Consider the following 18,802-nt stretch of genomic DNA (forward strand, 5'->3'; position numbering starts at 1 on the left):
ATTTTTAGAGTATCATTTAACTTCATATATCTACTTTAAGTTGGATTTGTAAAGGTTTTTCCATAATACTCTGAAGGATTATAGACACATACACAATGCTACTTGAATTCCTGCAACTCAGTTAAAATAGTGAAGGTATATGTAAACCACTTTATTCTTGGGATAGTCAAAGTACGTCATGGATCTGGATTCTTGAAAATTCTTAGAGGTTTACCCATAATAACACTCTATACTTGGGCCAACTACAGGTGTAGTCATTGGGTGATAATACCTCTCCTCAACACTCTCCTCAGAGCCTTAGCTACATCCTTATTCCGGAGAGTATAAATCAGAGGATTCAGTGTGGGAGTAATGATGCTATAGAACACAGAACCAACTTTGTCTTGCAGTGGAGTGCGCTGGGACCTGGGCCTCATGTATGAGAAGATGCAGGCACCAAACCAGAGAGACACCACAATGAAGTGGGAGCTACAAGTGGCAAAAGCATTTCTCTTACTCCCAGCTGAACGCATCTCAATGACACTGTGCAGGATGAAGCCATAGGATGTAGAAACCAGGATGATGGGGAGGAGGAGAAGCACGATGCTACAGATATACACTGTGGTCTCATAGACAGTGACATCACCACATACCAACTTCACAACAGCTGGATACTCACAGTAGAAGTGGTACATTTTCCGAGATCCACAGAAGGGAAAGTGCATCAAGATGACTGTGTGAATTAGGGAGTTCAGAGATGCCCCCAACCATGAGGTGAGGGCCATCATCAGTGCCACCTTCCTGCTCATGAGCACAGTGTAACGCAGAGGATGACAGATGGCAACATACCTGTCATAGGACATGAGAGCTAGCAGAAGACACTCAGCGCCACCCAGAGACAAATAGAGGAAGTGCTGGGTGGCACATCCCAGGAAGGAGATGGACTTGCTGCCAGACAGGTAGTTGGTAGCCATCTTGGGGATGGTTGTGCAGACGTGCATCAGGTCCATGAGGGAGAGCTGGCTGAGCAGGAAGTACATGGGGGTGTGAAGCTCACGATCCACACAGATGAGGAGGATGGTGAGGGTGTTGCCACTCAGTGCAACAAGGTAGACCACCATGGTCAGGCAGAAAAGGAAAAGGTGGGTCGGGGAGTCATTGAAGAGCCCTTCAAGGATGAAGTCTGCCAGAGACGTCTGATTCCTCAGCCACATGGTCCCTTCAAAGTCCTTGGGGAAACAGGGAGTGGAGACAAAGTGTGATGTCAGAAATATGGGATCCTGTGTACAGGGTGATAAGCTCTCTTGATCCAAGAAAACAATTGTGAAGAGATTTTTCTCTATTTGTAAGTATCCAGAAACTGAAATTATTGAAATTCATTTTTTTTTCAAAACAAGACAAACCTAAAATTTGTCATCACGATCATGGTCATTTGAAATTCCAAGACTCTTTTAAGGGCCAGAATTTATGACTCTTCTTACTAAATATAGGCATATGTGTGTGTAATCATGTGTATGATTTGTGTTAGTGTGTGTCTGTGTTTGTATGGTTGTTGGATGATGTTTCCTATTTTACCAGGCAGGTTCTAACAAGAGCAGCTGAACCACTAAGATGTTTCTAGTTATGCATGTAATTGTTAATGGTTGTGTTCCAGAACTTTGGCCTTATTTCTTTGTGGAAGCTGCTTAAGGAGTTGGTATACTGCTGTCATGTTTATGTCTGATGTGGAAACTTAAAGTCTACAGGACAAACAGTAGAAAGGGAAGACAGTACAAAGCAGGGCAGACAAGAGACAGACAAAATCCCAAAGCATGAGCTGTGACCCGACAAGAGAAAACAAAAAGAGTCAGTCTGTTTGCCTATAGAATTAGGCACTAAGGTTCTCTTTTTGTATTGGCTCTTTTGAATTCTACAAAATATTAGGGTTTCTTTTGACATAATTAAAAAGCATAAAATAGGCCTCAATTCAGTCCCCATACTTCCCCTTTCCCTCTCCTCCTCCCTTCCTCTGCTCCCTTCCCTCTGCTCTTCTGATCTGCTATTTATTTATGGGTTTTTATTAGTTACTTGTGGTTATACATAAAGATGAGATCCATATGGTATGTTCATACAGGCACATTGGAAATTTAGGTCTGATTTCTAATGAAGCTGAATGCACACCCCTAGCCCAGAATTCCAAGAGCCTAAAGGAGAATCCTGGGGAAGGTAGAGCAACTGCAGGCCCAGCCACTGCTCCCTACCAGTGAGGTGTGAGCCAGCAGACCAGCAAAAATGTATTAGTACTACAGGATGGCTGCTTCCCTTCTGCCCTCTAATCTCCCAGGAAGCTCCTCTTGAGACCCACCTTAAACAGAAATGATGGATTAGAGGGAATTTGGTGAGATGTAGTTCATCCTAGAAGATGTCACACATCGCAAAGTCATTGCAGTCCATCTTCTGCCCTTTTGGTACACATGCACACCTCCATCAGTCAGGTTAACCTCCAAATACAAAAATGATACCTGTGTAACTAAATAGAATACATCCAGCATGAAGGCAAACACGTTAACCCTTTCTCCAGAAGAAAATCCAAAGTTCTTTATTTTGCCTAGGGGAGACATTCATTCCTCTGATACATGTGTTCCCTTTAATATCCTGTAACTTCAAAATTTTCTGGATAATATATATGAAAAATATTCTTATGGAAACCACCCATGTGATAGAGATTCTTATTCAAAAAAGGGTTAACCAGTAGTTTGGATATCAGCCCCTGTTTCCTCACTCAGTCCTGGCATCTGCCCAAAATATACATGAACAAACTGGACATGGCATCAGGGGTAAAGCTTATCCCTGGATTCATCATGATAAACTTACACTCACCGAGGCCAATCTGTCTGAAGCCACTGCTGAATACCCATGGCTAACAGCAAAGACCATCGTGAGTTCCCAACATCGCTCCATTCCCTGGGGTGATCAGCCAGCCACTGCATAGCACATTGATGACATTGGACCACATTCAACATGAAAGGGACACTCCTTTTTTTTCTGGACTGGACACTCACCCTTGGTATGGATTTTGCTGCTGCCAGAACTACCATCTCTGGACTCACAGAATGCTTTATTCACCATAAGGGTATTCCATGCAGCATTGCTTCTGAACAAGGAGCTCGATTCACAGCAAACAAGTGTGTAATGTGGCCTGTGTTCATGGGATTTGTTATACTTAACATAGGTCCTCCATCTTCCTGAAACACAGAACCTGATAGAATTGTAAAATACCCTTGGAAGTCTCTGCCTCAAGCAACACCTAGGTGGCAACACCTCTCATTGCTGGAGCCATGTCCTCCAGGATGTGATACATGCTCGACGTCTGCATCTAATTTATGGTACTGCTTCTCCCACAGCAAGAATTCATAGGATCAGACCCCCAAGAATTCAATGGATAGAAATGACAGTGTGTTCTCTCCCTGTAAGATTGATGCCTATGAACCACTAGCATTTCTGTTGTGCTGCTTTAGAAAACTCTTAGCCACAAAGGGAGAGATTCTTCCACCCAGACACAAAGTGATTCCATTTTCTTATGGAAACAAGAAAGAAAAACTCATTACTACCACCCACTGAATAGAGATTCTTATGCAAAAAAGGGTTAACCTGAACTTTGGATATCAGCCCCTGTTTCCTCACTCAGTCCTGGCATCTGCCCAATAGATCCGTGAACAAACGGGACATGGCATCAAGGGTAAAATTTATCCCTGAGAGTTGAGGGAGCTACTTTATGATGCTCATTATAGCTGAATCAACAGGTGAAGAAGAAGGTCACTCTGTGGCATGGAGTGATTGATTCTGACTAGGAAGGGAAACTGAGTTGCTACTACACAATACAGAGAGGAAGAGCAAGTGTATCTCCTAGGCGAGGGCTATTGTAAAGGGAAAAAAATTCCTTTTAGACAATTATGGAGAAGGATTTCTAGTAGATTGATCTTGAAGAAGTAATGTCATGTAATATTGTCAAAAGTGTTTATTCCCAACAAAATTAAGTTGGTGAGAGAGTCTATTTTAAAAGCAATTCAATACACGAGTTTATACAAACAAGGACTAAAGGAAGCAATTTCAAGCGGGAGTAATAGCCCACACTCCATATAAATCAGCCATCACAAATTGATGCTTCTGCAAATTAGGTGTCATATGCTCATCATCAAAATATATACATTTATAAATATACACATGTATAAGTATATACACATAAAAATGCATGCAAAATATATCAAACAATATGCATCTACCTAATTAGCCTGTTTGTAAAGTATTAAAGTAATAATGAATGAAAACCTAGGTGGCCCCCTGCCCTGATTAAGAACTCACACAGCGTTGGTACCTTTAAATTCTACACATCCTATCGAGATCCCTTCTGTTGTTGTTAGCTTGCTTGCCTTCACAGCTTTGTCATGTATTTATAGATGTACAAATTATTCTTAGTTGATTTTCTGTTAACAAAATTCCTGAGACTGGGTAATTTACAAAGAAAAGAGGTTTATTATGACTCATCATTCTGGAGGCTGGCAAGACCAAGAACTTGGTGTCAGCATCTACTTGGTTTCTGGCCATAGCTTCCCAATGCTTTAATTGATGCCAGGAAGTGGAAGGTCTAAGTGGGTACATGCAGAAGCAGCATCATGATGGATGATGGACAGCCAGCCTGTCTTTACAATGACCCTCCCTTGTGGTAACCAATCCTGACCCAGGAGAACAAGAACTCACCATGTGTGAAAGGTATTCATGCAATCAGAAGGGCCCCGCCCCTATGGCCCTCTCACCCCCACCCTTCCCACCTCTCAACACCTGAACTGAGGACCAAGCCTCACCAGTGGGGCAGTCTATATTGCAGTCATAGCCATTTATATTTTTATTTAATATATATTTATATTTAATTTTTATCAAATATATTTATATTTGAATTTATGTTTTATATGACATTCAGCTGTGTGCTTCTTTTCATAGAAGTAAATCATAATACAGACTTTTGCATGACTTGCCTATTGTTGTTCTGCAAAACTGCATTCATTTTTGCTCTTGAGCAGTATTCGCACTTATTTTTCTAATCCTCTGATGATTGAGTTGTATCCTGTTTTTGTTATGGTGACATTGCTGTTCTGAACATTTTTCTCAGCATGTCTCTAGATGCTGATGTGGAAGAGATTCTTAGAAATTGTTAAATACATATCATAGAGGATCAAAAGTTGGTATAACTTGAAAATTTTACAAATTGAACATTTTAATATTCTTAAAAACAAATGATTTTTCAAGGTCAAGTAACTGTGAAGTGATTAAAAATATCAAACATTCCTGTGGTGGGTTGAATGGTACCTTCCTTTAAAAAAAAAAAATGTGAGCACCATTTTAAGTTCCAGAAACTGTAAATGTGGCCTTATTTAGGAAAAGTGTTGTTATAGATCTTGTTATGAGATAATCCTGGATTATCTGGGTGGTGCCTAAATCCAATCACAAGGGTCCTTATAAGAAACACTCAGAGACTCAAGGATTAGGAGAGGGCCCTGTGACTAACAGAAAGCATGTTGGAATATTGCAACCCTAAACCAAGGAGTGGCTGGAAGAGACAAACAAAATTCCCTCCCAGAGGTTTTGGAATAAACACAGCCCTGCCAACACCTTATTTCAGACTCTGGCCTCCAGAACTGTGAGATAATCAATTTCTACTGTCTAAGTCAATCAGTCTGTGATCGGTTGTTGTAGCAGCCAACGGAAACTTATACACCTTCCTACAACAGGCATAGTTGAAGGAAGGGGATGAAGAAAGATCATTTCAAAATCATACAAGATTTTAAAAAATTATTATAATTAACACAACTAAATTACACAAATTGGTGGGTTTCACTGTGATAGCTCATATACACATATACACATAATCATGTTCATCCAGCCTTTCTCTACCCTCTTTCCTGCTTCATTCTTCCCCTCAAAGTTCCCAATAATCATTATTCTACACTGCCAGGAATCTTTCTGTGTCTGCCTTATTTGCCTTATTTCTCTTTAACATGGTGTTCTCCAGTACCATATATTTTACTGCAAATGACAGGATTTTATTATTCTTTATGGCTAAATAATATCCCACTATGTAAAATAATACTCCATTATGTGATATATACCATCGTTTCATCTGTTGACTGGCATCGAGGCTGATTTTGAATCTTGACTATGATGAAGATTGCCTCGTAAATGTGGGTATGCAGGGATCTTATTTACATGCTGATTTATTTTCCTTCAGACATATACCAAGACGTGGGATAACTGGATCATATGGTAGTTCAAGCATCTTCAGATAGAGGTTGTACTAATTGACATTCCCACCAGCACATTTTCACTATTGTGTTATTTATTCATTCATTCATTCATTCATTCATTCATTTTTCTTAATAGACATTCTAATTGTGATGGGATGGAATCTCATTGTTATTTCAATGTGTAAATCCCTGGTGCCTAAATATACTGAGGGATTTTTCTTACATTTAATGGCCTGTTTGTATTTTTTTTCTTCTAAGAGGCATTTGTTCAAATAATTTGTCCATTAAAATTTTTTTATTTCTTTTTTGGATATTAAGTTTTTTGAGTTTCTTATTCAGAATATTAATCGTCTGTCAGATGAATAACCCATGAAGATTTTTGTTCCCTTTGTAGGTGATATCTTCAGCCTGTTGAGTGTTCTCTTTGCTGTCTGGAAGCTTTTCAGTTTGGTCTATTCCCATTTGTTGATTCCTGCATTTATTTCCTGAGCTATTGGAGTCTTATCCAGGAAATTTTTGCCTGTGTCAATATCTTGAAGTTTTCTTCTTAAAAGTCCCAAGGTTCCAGGTTTCACATTAAGATCTTTGATACATTATGAGTTGCTTTTTGTACAGGGTTAGAGATGCAGTCTCAGTATTCTACATGTGAATATCCAGTTTTCCCAGAAATATTTGATGAAGTAACTGTCTTTTATGTAAAACACAATTTGGGCAACTTTGTTGAATCAGTTGACAGCCGATACTTGGATTTATTTCTGGGTTCTCTAATCTGTTCTGTGGGTTTATGGGTCTGTTTTTATTTGAATGCCTTACTCTTTTTGTTTCTATGTATCTGTTTTTCAAATCAGGTATTGTGGCGCCTCCATCATTGCTTTTTTTCTGAGTCAGAATTTCTTTGGCTACTGGGGGAATCTTTCTCTTCCATATAGATTTTAGGATTGTTTGTCCTGGCTCTGTAAAGAATTTCATTGGTATTTTGAAAGAGATTGCACTGCCTTTGTAGGTTGCTTTGGGAATATGGCCATTTTAATGGTATTATTTCCCCCAGTGCATGAACTTGGGGGGTCTTTTCACCCTCTAGCATATTTTCCGTTTTCTTCAGTGTTTGTAATTTTTATTATAGAGATCTTTCACAGATGTAGTTAGGTTTCTTCCTAGGTACCTTATTTTTGTATGGTGGCTCCTTGTGAAGGGGATTCCATTCCTGATTTCTTTCTTGGTGAATTCCTCATTGGTAGATAGAAAAGCTATTGAATTTTGTATGATAATTTTGTATCCTACTACTTTGTTGAATTTTTCTCAGTTCCAAAAAATCTTTTGGTGGCATCTACGGGATTTTCTATGTATAGAATCATATCATCTGCAAACAAGGATAATTTGACTTCTTTCTTTCCTACTTATATGCCTTTTATTCCTTTCACTTGCTTGATTGCTCTGGCTAGGATTTCTAGTACGGTACTCATTAAGAATGGTAAGAATAGACATTGTTGTCTCATTCCTAACCTCAGAAAAAACTAATTTACTGAATATATTGCATTTAGACTTTATTATATTGAGCTATGATCCTCCTAGACCTAATTTATTCGGGGTTTTATCATGAAAGGACGTTGAATTTTGTCAAATACTTTTTCTACATCTGTTGAGATGATTACATGATTTTTATCCTTGATTCTATTTGTGCGTTATATTATGTTGACTGATTTACATATGTAGAATCATCCTTGCATCTCTAGAATAAAACTGAATTGATCAGGGTGTATAATCTTTGTAATGTGGATTTGAATTTGATTTGTAAGTATTTTGTTGAAGATTTTTGAATGTATATAACATCAAGGATATTAATCTATTGTTTCCTTTTTTGTTGTTGTTATTGTATCCACAACAGGTTTTAGTGGCAGGATAACAGTGGTTTTGTAGAGTGAGTTTGGAGGGATCTTTTTCTTTTTCTATTTTATGGAAAATTTGAATTTCAATGGTGTTAGTTCTTTAAGAGTTTTGTAAAATTCAACAGTGAAGCTATCCAGTACTTGACTTTACTTTGTTGGGGAACTTTTTACTCTTTAAACTCAATACTTATTATTGGTATATTTAGGTAAGTTTTTTTTTTATACATTCTTGATTCAATTTTGACATGTCATATGATTCTAAAAATTTTCCATTTCTTCTCTATTTTTCAATTGATTGGCATATAGTTTCTCAAAATATTCCCTAACAATCTTTGAATTTCTGTGGTATCAGTTGGAATGTCTTGTTTTCTTGTTTTTAATTTCTAATTTTATTTATTTGTGTACTCTTTATTTGAGTATTTGAGTATTCTTTGGGTTTGTCAATTTTATTTACCATTTCAAAGAACCCACTCCTTGTTTCATTGATCCTTTGTTCTTTTAGTTCCCAGTTCATTTATTTTTGCTGTGATCTTTGTTATTTCTTTTCTTGTACTAATTTTGGTTTTGGCTTGGCCTTGTTTTTCTGAGACCTTGACATGCATCATTAGTTTTTTTTTTTTTTTTTGAGAACATTCTATTTTTTGATTAAGCACTCATTGCTGTAATCTTTCCTGTTAGTACTGATTTTGCTTTATCCCAAGGGTTTTGGTAGGTTATATTTCCATTTTCATTTGATTCTGGAATTCTTAAATTTCCCCTCTGACTTCTTTAATGATATACTGTCACTCTAACGTGTTTTGTTTAATCTCCATGTGTATAGTTTTAATAGTTTCTCTTTCCCTAGTTTATTTCAGTTTTGATTAGAGAAGATGCAGGTTATTATTTCAATTGTTTTGAATTTGTTAAGGCTTACTTTATGACCTAATGTATGATATGTATTGGAAAATATTCTGTACACTTATGAAAACAAATGTATTTTGTAGCTGTTGGATGCAATACTCTGTAAATGTCTATAAAGTTCATTGGATAATGTAATTTTACTCTGATGTTTCTTTGATTTTTTTTTTTTGGTCTGGATGATCTCTCTGTTGGTATGAAAGGAGGTATTGAAGTCACCCACTGTTATTTTATTGGGGCCTATCTCTCCCATCATGTTTAGTAGTATTAGTTGTATAAAATTGGGTGCTCCAACATTTGGTACATATATATTTCTAAGGACCACATCTCCTTGATAAATTGTTATCTTCATCATGACATAGTGACATTTGGGGGGCTCTTCTAACTAATTTGTCTTAAAGTCTATTTTTTCTATTTTGTCAATATAAGTATAGCTGTTCCTGCTTGCCTTCAGCTTCCATTTAGTTGGAATATAGTTTTCTAGTCTTTCACTTTTAGTCTGTATGATTTTGCAGGTAAGATGAGTTTCTCGTATGCAGCATATTGTTGGGTCTTGTTTTTTAATCCATTGTGTTAGTCTGTGTCTTTTAATTGGAGAATTAAGACGATTTACAGTAAATATTATTATCAAAAGGTACATGTTTATTCCTATCATTTAGTTACTTTTCTTCTGGTTTTGAATATTCTTTGTTCATTTATTCTTTTGTTATTCATCTTTGATGGTTTACTCTACTGTTAATGTTTAATTATTTCTTATTTATTTCTCATTAGTGTATCTCAATCAACTTCGGCTGGAAATTTTCCTTAGACATGCTCTTGTGATACTTTGGTAGTGATTATTCCTCTTCTGAGAGTATTATTCCCTAAAATAACTTTATGAAGTACCCACTAGTACTCAGGAATTCCTTTATTTTATTCTTATTTTTGAATATTTTTATTTCTTCTTCAATTCTGAAAAAAATAGTTTTGCTGGATATAGTAGTCTTGATTGGCAAAATTTTTGTTGTTTTTGTTCTTGTTTTGATTTTTCAGGACTTGAAATACATAATTCCATACCCTCCTGTTCTTTAGGGTTTCTGCTGATAAATTTGCTGCTAGTCTAATGGGATTGCATTTAAATATGACTTGTATTTCTCTCTTGCTGACTTTAACATTCTTTCTTTGTCCAATACTTTTGGCAATTTAAGTACCATATGTCTTTGAGATGTTCTTTTCTGGTGCTTCCTTTTCCTGAATGTTCATCTCTTTCCCCCAATTTGGGAAACCTTCAGCTATGATTTGATTGAATCAGTTTTCTGTGCCCTCAACGTGTAGCTCTTCTTCTTTGGGTCTACCCATTAGTTGAACGTTTGATCTTTCATTGCTGTCCCAGGCATCTTGTATGTTTTTCTTAGTTTTTCTCCATTACTGTCTGAATGTAACATTTCTATAGAATTTTCTTTAAGCTCTGATATTCTTTCCTCTGCTGGATCTAGTCTATTGTTGAAGCTTTCAACTGAGTTTTTTTTTTTTAATCTGACTTGTTGAGCTTTTTTTATTTCCAAGATTTCTGTTTTTCTTTTTTTTTTTCAAAATCTTTCTTTAGTGAATTTATCATTCATTTATTGCTGTATCTTCTTTAGCTCACTCAACTGTTTATCTGTTTTTCAGATTTTATTGAGCCTTCTTAAGATCATTCATTGGAATTTTATCTGGTATTTAATCTACTTTAATCTCTTTGGACACTACTTAGAAAATTATGAACTTCAGGAGGTGTCATAGCATCTTGGAGTGTGTGTGTGTGTGTGTGTGTGTGTGTATTTGTGTTGTTTGTGTATTGGGATTGATATAACTCCTACTTTTATATCATGGTTTTCTTGGTATGCGGCTTTCTCCTGACAAGTGTCTTAGAGTATCAGTTTACTGTGTGATGATGTGATTTCTTCCCACTGAATATCACAGTGTAATCCCCTTGTAGTTTCTTTGGTTGTGATTTGTGGGTTTGGCCCAGAGTGTACTGTATCCGAGTTGTAGAGCCCTCTGGTCTCTGCAGATTTTGTTCCAGTAGGGACACTCTGGTACTCAGGCCGATGTGGTGTGGACAGCAGAGGATGTGGGATGCACCTTCTGTGGCTACTCCTACAAGGAGAGCTGGACCCTGTCAGGTTAAAGGGCTTCCCACAGGCACTGTTGATATTGGCTCTGCTATTTGAAAGCAATTCCGATGCTGGTTGTTCTGTTAACATAGTGAAGGGTTTGAACTCTTTTCTTCTGTTGCAGATGGGTACAGATCTGGATGCATCAGAGGGAGGGTAAGGAGCTGGAATCATAGCTCCCCCTCTGTAGGATTCACTTTCATCCATCTGTGAACTGACAAGGTTGGTGCAGTGAATGGAAAGGAGTCATGTAGATGCAGTGGCAGCAACTGTTGTATTTTTCCTCTCTGCTGCTACTGTGGAGGTGTCTACCTGGAGCTGAACCTCAGTTTTCCCTTAGCTGTGACTGCCTGGGATCAGGTCAGCAGCTGGCACTTGTGACTTCTCTAGTTTTTAAGTGGAAGTGTGGCTCAGAGTTTGGGGCACTCTTTCTCTCAGTTGGGCTGGGAGTGCAACTCAGTGACAGCCCCCTCCTGACGTGAATGGACCCAAGACTTGTACTTCAGCACTGAAGAAAAGAAAGAAAAAAGGGGAAAATATGAAAAAAAAAGAAAAGAAAATTTAAAAATATAAAATAAAAAATATTTTAAAAGACAAAGTTTGCTGGGGTAAATGGAGAAGCCTTGGGTATCCCTTCTTGCCAAAGGACGCATGGTGGAATGAGAACCATGATGGGTACACACTTTCTCCAGTTCGTTGAGATAGTACAACCAGGCGCCTGGCAGATGCAGATGCCCCCAGACAAATCCCTCCCATCTCAGGAGTAAGAATGGAAGGTCCTGCCAGGTATATATTTCTCTCAAGGGCTCCTTAGGCTATATACCTGGGGATGGAGCAAATACCAAAGCCATGTTGGGTTCCCGGATGCTTCCATGGGGTGGTGACAATGAAACCATCAACTTGTTTGCTAGAGGCTATGGGAACTGAGCATGCTGCAACTCTCTCCCTCTCCTATCCAGTGTCTGTAGTCCAGGATTCCATACAAGACTGGTCCTGCCTGTGTCTCAGACAGTCTTGCCATCTGCAGTAATTCCAGAGCGCAGTATCTTCTGTTTCTTCCCATGTCATAGTCAGTCTTCTCCTTTGCATAGAACATCCAGTAGATTCATGTCAGCAACCATACTCTGAGTCAAAACTGTCTCAGGAGGCCATCTCCTACCCACTCAGTGCTGCAGAGTATCCCCCGGGGTCCCAGAGATAGAAATATTCTGGGGATTTTGATAGCTTAAGTAGTGCAGTCTCAGAGAATAGGACCCTTCTCAAATTGGCTTCTCATTACAGCACTGTGAGAGTATGCTAGAAGATGCTGAATCAATTCTTCCTTATAACTAATGGAGACTCTATGGAGACTCTAGCTTTCTTACTTATTTAAGCTGTGGTTCTGCAGGGTGTAGACATTTGCATCAAGCTCTGATACTCTCTTCCATTTTTACCCTCTGGGAGGAGAGAGTCCCCTTCCCTTGACAGTAGAGCTGGGATATCCTGCATTTTTTGCTCTATTGTTATCCCTAGTCTCTGGTTTTCACCAGGGTTCCATCTCTCTGCTTTTGAAGTCCAGTACTCACCCACATTCACTCTCCTCCTTGTGCAGTTACACACCTGTTGTTTTGGTTCTATCCATGCCAGGACACATGGGGTGCCTTCCCCACAGGAGTTTTTAATTGAAAATGTTCTAAAGATCATTCAAATATAGAACTCTGGTCCTTCTAAACCTGAGATCACATAAGGAAACCTCAAAACCTCGCAGGGCTAAAGCAGACCATGCAGTCTGCAGAGAGACAGGTTGAATGCAGGTTGCCAGGTAGAGTGTGTGTGTGTGTGTGTGTGTGTGTGTGTGTGTGTAGGGGGGAGGGACTAGCTTTTCATCTGGAACAACCATGGCCAAGGGAAGGAGCCCAGGCGTCCCTCCACCTCAGGGTGTCTAGATCTTCTGATTATTTACAATGGATAGAAATCTAGCTCTAGGTGCAATTTCCTGATTTTCAGTGTCAGTTACACATTAAAAACCAATATATCCTCTGGGTTTTAAGACCTTAATATTAGATTTGGTCCTACAATCTGTTTTCGTGTGATAATTTCTTCCCCCCCCTCCCGAAATGTTATTCAATCTGTGAAGTTACATACCATTAGTAAGGTCTTAGAATCTAGGAAACGGGGCCAACAGGCATTTTTACAAACTCAAATAACTAAATAGTATTCTTAGTGGGTAGAGGAAAAAATAATGCAATATTTATGAAATCAAGTTTTGGCATTATGTAAGAATAAAGGTATCCGAAGGGGTAGATAGGAAAAGGGCACTGAGGGAGTGGGCTCTGAAAGCTAAAGTAATTATTCAATGTTTTTTTATGCAGATTTTTTTGAGCTTTGAAAAATGATTAAATAGCTAGCGAGTAAGATTCCATAAATCTGTTTCCTAGATTGGTTTAATTTCCTCCCTGTTAAAGGTTGCCATTCATTAGTAGACTCTTAGAGCTGAACAGTTTAGCATAATAAAGACTCAGGAAAAGGAAACTGGAATCAGATTAAAATAACTTTCTAGAGGACTTGGGAAGTTGAAAACCAGGGTCCTGGGTAGAGAGCCAATATTATCTTCATTCCCCCACATGGAGAACAACAAAAAAAAAATGCCAATATCGAGAAGGGAGCAATTTGCAACTTTAGGTGTATCCAATGATCTGAGAGATAGCAACACATCAGGTGAATAACAAATTCATATGCTGCAAGCTTTCTTAACATCTCTATTTAGTGCTTGAATGCATCTTTCTATTTTATTCTCCTATCTCCTACTCTCCCTAAGTATTGAGTACTACACAAAATCTAAAGTTATCATTTCCAAGGCTAACAGCATCTAATTCTTAGCATGCATTGCGTAGACTAACTCTAAGAAAAAACTGTGTTTCCACATCTCATTTTTTTTTTGGCCATATCACAGTGCAAATGTAAATTGCAAATCTTTCTTCCTCTTTGATTGTGTGCTGGGTCCCCTGCAGCTACAGAAATAATACCCTGTTATCATCAGAAGGTCAGAGTCTTCTAACCCACACCATGGAAAGCAGTTCCCTGCTTTCCAAATTGGATCCTTTCCTTTAAAAGCAAGGTCCTCTCTGCCTTCAGGTGCTCCTCCCTCGGATACTCACATATTTCAAAGAGATCTTCATTATCCAGAAGAGAAAAAAATTACGATTGTTTCTGTTTCTTGGAAACTCTAAGGCCTTACAAGCACCTAGTCTAGGTCAAGTTCTCTGACTTTTTTCCCCATTGGGTAACAGATTTATTCAATGAAACTATATAGGACTGTCTCTCAGAGACGTTCCCTTTCTAGAAAGACAGTATCAGAATTCCGAGACCCTTTTCAGACGGGCCTTCTCTCTCCCAGGCTCACCACCCACCATGGTGAATATTATGTGTCACCTCGGATAGGTCAGGGTAAATATTTGTTGGAACACCAATTTAGGTGTTCCTCTAAAGTTATTTTGACCCTATTGATTTCAGTAACTCTGGGGAGAGCAGTATTTCCCTTCCCTATGTGAATGGACTGTATTCAATCAGTCAAAGGCCCTTAAGAGGGAATTCTGTCAACTGACTTCCTTCAGACTGGAGTCAAGCTAGAACATCAATTTCACCCTGGTCCCCAGCATACCAGCCTGCTCTGCAAATCTCGAAGCTTGCTAGCCCCGTTCCATTAATCTCTATTTCTATCCCTATCTGTAGATCTCTGCTTATCTATAACTCTAGAGAGATCTCTAGACATGGATATAGACACAGATACAGATGTGATATTCTTCTGGTTCTACTTTTCTGGAGAACTCTCTTACATGGCCCCCTCTGATTCTTTCAGCATGTTTTAAATATATTGAAGGAGATGGTCTTGACATGACCCTCAGCTTAACTAAACTTTATACAGGTCTCTTTCCAACTCTAGGGTCTTGACCTCCATTTTCAAAGTATCGACTTTACAGAACATATGAATTTTTCTTTGCCCCTTTGTTGAGATGGCCTCTTGCCATCACCTTAAATGTATACCAAGGAAGACAGCCCTCTCTCGCAGTTTCCACGGGAGCATGGGACACTGACTTTGGTGGGTGCCTTACTACTCGTTAGGAAGTGGAGCTCAGACTGCATTCTGACCACCTTCCCCTGGGCAGTAGCCTTAGAAACAACCTCCCTGGTCCTTTCAGCTTAGCCTGGGGCAATTCAGCCTCCTCTTTCCCGAGTTCGATATTGATGCTAAGAGTTGGCTAGAGGTTTCTGTGATATATTTAGATGTCTTTAATTATTCAGAAATGGTGTACCTGCCCAAAAAGATGAAGGTGAACTTAAGTCTTATTAATAAGAAAATGTAAAAGTTCCCTGTACAGGGAAGAAGTAAGCAGCAAAAACCCAGGAGTTTAAAAGCAGTTTACAGTAAAACAACGGTGGACCTAGAGAAAATCAAGTCACCCCATGTGTTGAACATTAGTCCTGTCTCGACTCTACCTTCCTCAGCGTACCCTGGTTATTATTAAATCCATTTTCCCCCAACCCCACTTTCCTCACTTTGTTTCACTGGTCGAAACTTCTCAATTTCTTCTCATGAACAAGGATCAAAACCAAATGTTTTAGCCCAACAGTTTCTCTTAATTCTCCCCCACCCCAAATTATGTAATTCTAAGAAATGAAGTCAAGAGTCTTTCTACTATTGAAAGACACCGTTTTATTTGTGAATGCTGATTGGTACATGCTAATGTTGGTTTCTTTAAGATTATTATTTTTTTCCCCTAGCAGGCCAATCTAATTCTCCAGAGATAAAAATGCAAATCTTTTGTCTGTTGAGTTGAAGTGCTGTAAGTTGAACATTTACAAATTGCCTACTAGAACTCTCTTCTTATTGTCAAGTAATAAAATACAAATTGGTACTTCAAGTGGCTGCTCCATGCATCGTCCTGTTCATCCTATCTAAGAGGCCCATGTCCACTGTCAGGACCAAACAGTGGGTGGCATGTTTTCCCTGACTTGGTTTGAATCTGAAGATGACTAAAAGATGTCATTTCTTAAAGTCATGCATACCCTTCTTTTTTTTATTGTTGGTTGTTCAAAACATTACATAGTTCTTGATATATCATATTTCACACTTTGATTCAAGTGGGTTATGAACTCCCATTTTTAAGTCATTTGTATTTTTTTTTTGAGAAATAACTATTTGGAGCATTTTCCTATTTTTAAACTGGATTACTTGGAGGTTTGGTCATTAAGTTTTTTTAAAATTTGTTATATTATGGAAATATATGTCATTTATAAATGTAATACTCTATAGATATATAAAACATATTTTATATTAATCTATTTTTTATCTAAATGATTGGAACATCTGTACATCCAGATTTATTTCTATATTATTCTGAATACCTGAGATGTGCATTAAATTTAGGCATCCATCAATGCATGTATAAAGAAAGCGATATATATATATATTTATTATATATTATAATATAAAATTTATGTATTTATAATATATATTATAATAAAAATATATATATACCCACACATACATATATGCCCAATGGAACATTCATCCATAAAGAAGAATGAAATCCTGTATTTTGTAGCTAAAAGTGGATGGAATTAGAGGACATTCATCTTATGAACTAAACTAGACACATCAGTACAAGTACCACATGTTCTTTCTCATATGTGGAAGGTAAAAATATTTGACCTGAATGTATAATAGTGATTATTAAAGGTTGGAAAGGACTATGGCAGAAGGTGGATAAAGAAAGGCTCTATTTCACTTGTATATGCTGTGTATATGAGTTGAGACATCACATGGAACCCCATTTATTTGCATAACTCATACATGTTAATTAAAAAATAAAATAAATATTAAAAAGAAATGAATAGCAAGAAAAATGAAAGGATAATTTATTACTAACATTGGAGAGGGATTATGAAAGAATTCTAATAATTTGATTATTCACATATATTTGTGCAGAAACTCCCAAAGATACAAACTACAGAAATTGATTGAGAAGTAAATATACAACCTGAATAAACTTGTAAAATGTAACATGATTGCATTAGTAATAGAAAATTATTCACAAATACAAGCCCAGATCTGGATTGTTTTAATAGTAGATTCTACAAAATAAAGAACTAATACCAATTATTCATAAACACTTCCAAAATTAAAAGAGCATTTCTGAATATAGTCTAAAAGGCCAATATTACCCTAATACTAACACCAAGCAAAGACAACAGAGGAAATGGTTGTGTAATACACCAAATCCATGAAATAAAATGTCAACACAGAGGATTGTTTCAATTGATGCAGAAAAAAAACATTTGATAAAAATCAAAACCAAACTTCCCTCTGGAAAAATAATCCTCAAAATAATTCTTTTGTGATAAAACCCTCAGCAAATTAGGACTGGGATGAAATTTTATAAACCTGATAAAGGATATTTATGAAAACTTGTAGCTTAATAATTTAATAGTTTCACCCCAAATCAAGAACATGACAAGCATCCCTCTCTCACCACTTTTCTTGGAGTATTGTAAGTAATAGCAAGTTCACCAGCATTTCATGATACAAGATCAGTACACAAAAATAAACTGCATTTCTCTACACTGTAATAAGCAATCCAAAAGAAAAACTAAGAAATTAAAAAATAATTCTATATTCAATGACATTAAAAAGAATAAAATTCATAGGAATCAATTTAACAAAGGTGCAAGACAAGCACAATAATAACTACAAAATATTGTTGAAATAAAAGAAAGAGGATCTACATGACTAGGAAAAACATCTCAGGTTAGTGGATCAGAAACTTAATATTGTCCCAATGGCAATAGTATTGAAATTGATGTGCAGATCCTAATGAACTTTGTAGCAGAATCTTAGCTGGCTTCTTAGAGGAATTGGCAAGTTGATTTAAAATTCACATAGAATTCAAAGGGACACAGAGTAGCTAAAATGATGTTGAAAAATGAGATTAAAGTTGTAGGACTCACATTTCTTGATTTCAAAACCTACTCCAAAGCAAAAATAAAATGTGGTCCTACAAGATGGGTAAACATGTAGATAAATGGAATAGGATTTAGAGTCCAGAAATTAACCCACATGTCTATGGCGCATGGCATTTTGAGAAATGTGCCATGGCCATTGAATGGGGCAGACACTCTTCAAAAAATGGTGCTGGAACAACTACATAGCCACATGAAAAAGAATAACATGTTGTCCTCACCTGGCCCTTAATGTAAAACTTAAATTAAAATGGTTGGGCAACCTTAATATCAGAGCTAAACTACAATTTTTAGTAGTACACCATAAAAAGTATGTAAGTCCATATGGTTTCAATCAATTCTTATATTTGATACTTAAAGTACAAACAATAGAAGGAAATGACATAAATCATATATCATTTAAATGTTAAGTTTCCAAGATCTGTTGAGTTTCTAACATTTATATAAATGGCATCCAATTTCATGCATCTACTGTCAATTGCTTTTCTTTTGTGAACACTACTGCTTTGAGATTAATATATTTTAAGATTTTGAAATCCAGCTCATTCGTTTTAATGGTTAGGATATGTAGTACCTCTCATGATAGGAATAAACTGCAAAAAACTAAAAACTTTGTGCTTCAAAAGAC

The 18,802-nt window shown here is 37.2% G+C and overlaps 1 protein-coding gene across 1 annotated transcript; it reads right to left on the reverse strand.

Moving 5' to 3' along the window:
• Positions 1–254: 254 nt before the first annotated feature.
• LOC144256839 (olfactory receptor 2AE1-like) lies at positions 255–1,193 on the reverse strand. The gene has a single exon (XM_077802452.1). The coding sequence runs from the start codon at positions 1,191–1,193 to the stop codon at positions 255–257; it is 939 nt and encodes a 312-aa protein (XP_077658578.1).
• Positions 1,194–18,802: the final 17,609 nt, after the last annotated feature.

The sequence above is a fragment of the Urocitellus parryii genome, chromosome 9 (genome assembly GCF_045843805.1).
Source record: "Urocitellus parryii isolate mUroPar1 chromosome 9, mUroPar1.hap1, whole genome shotgun sequence".
NCBI lineage: Eukaryota > Metazoa > Chordata > Mammalia > Rodentia > Sciuridae > Urocitellus > Urocitellus parryii.

Excerpts from the sequence above, each read along its gene's own strand:
- LOC144256839 (XM_077802452.1), bottom strand. The coding sequence starts at position 1,193 with ATGTGGCTGAGGAATCAGACGTCTCTGGCAGACTTCATCCTTGAAGGG.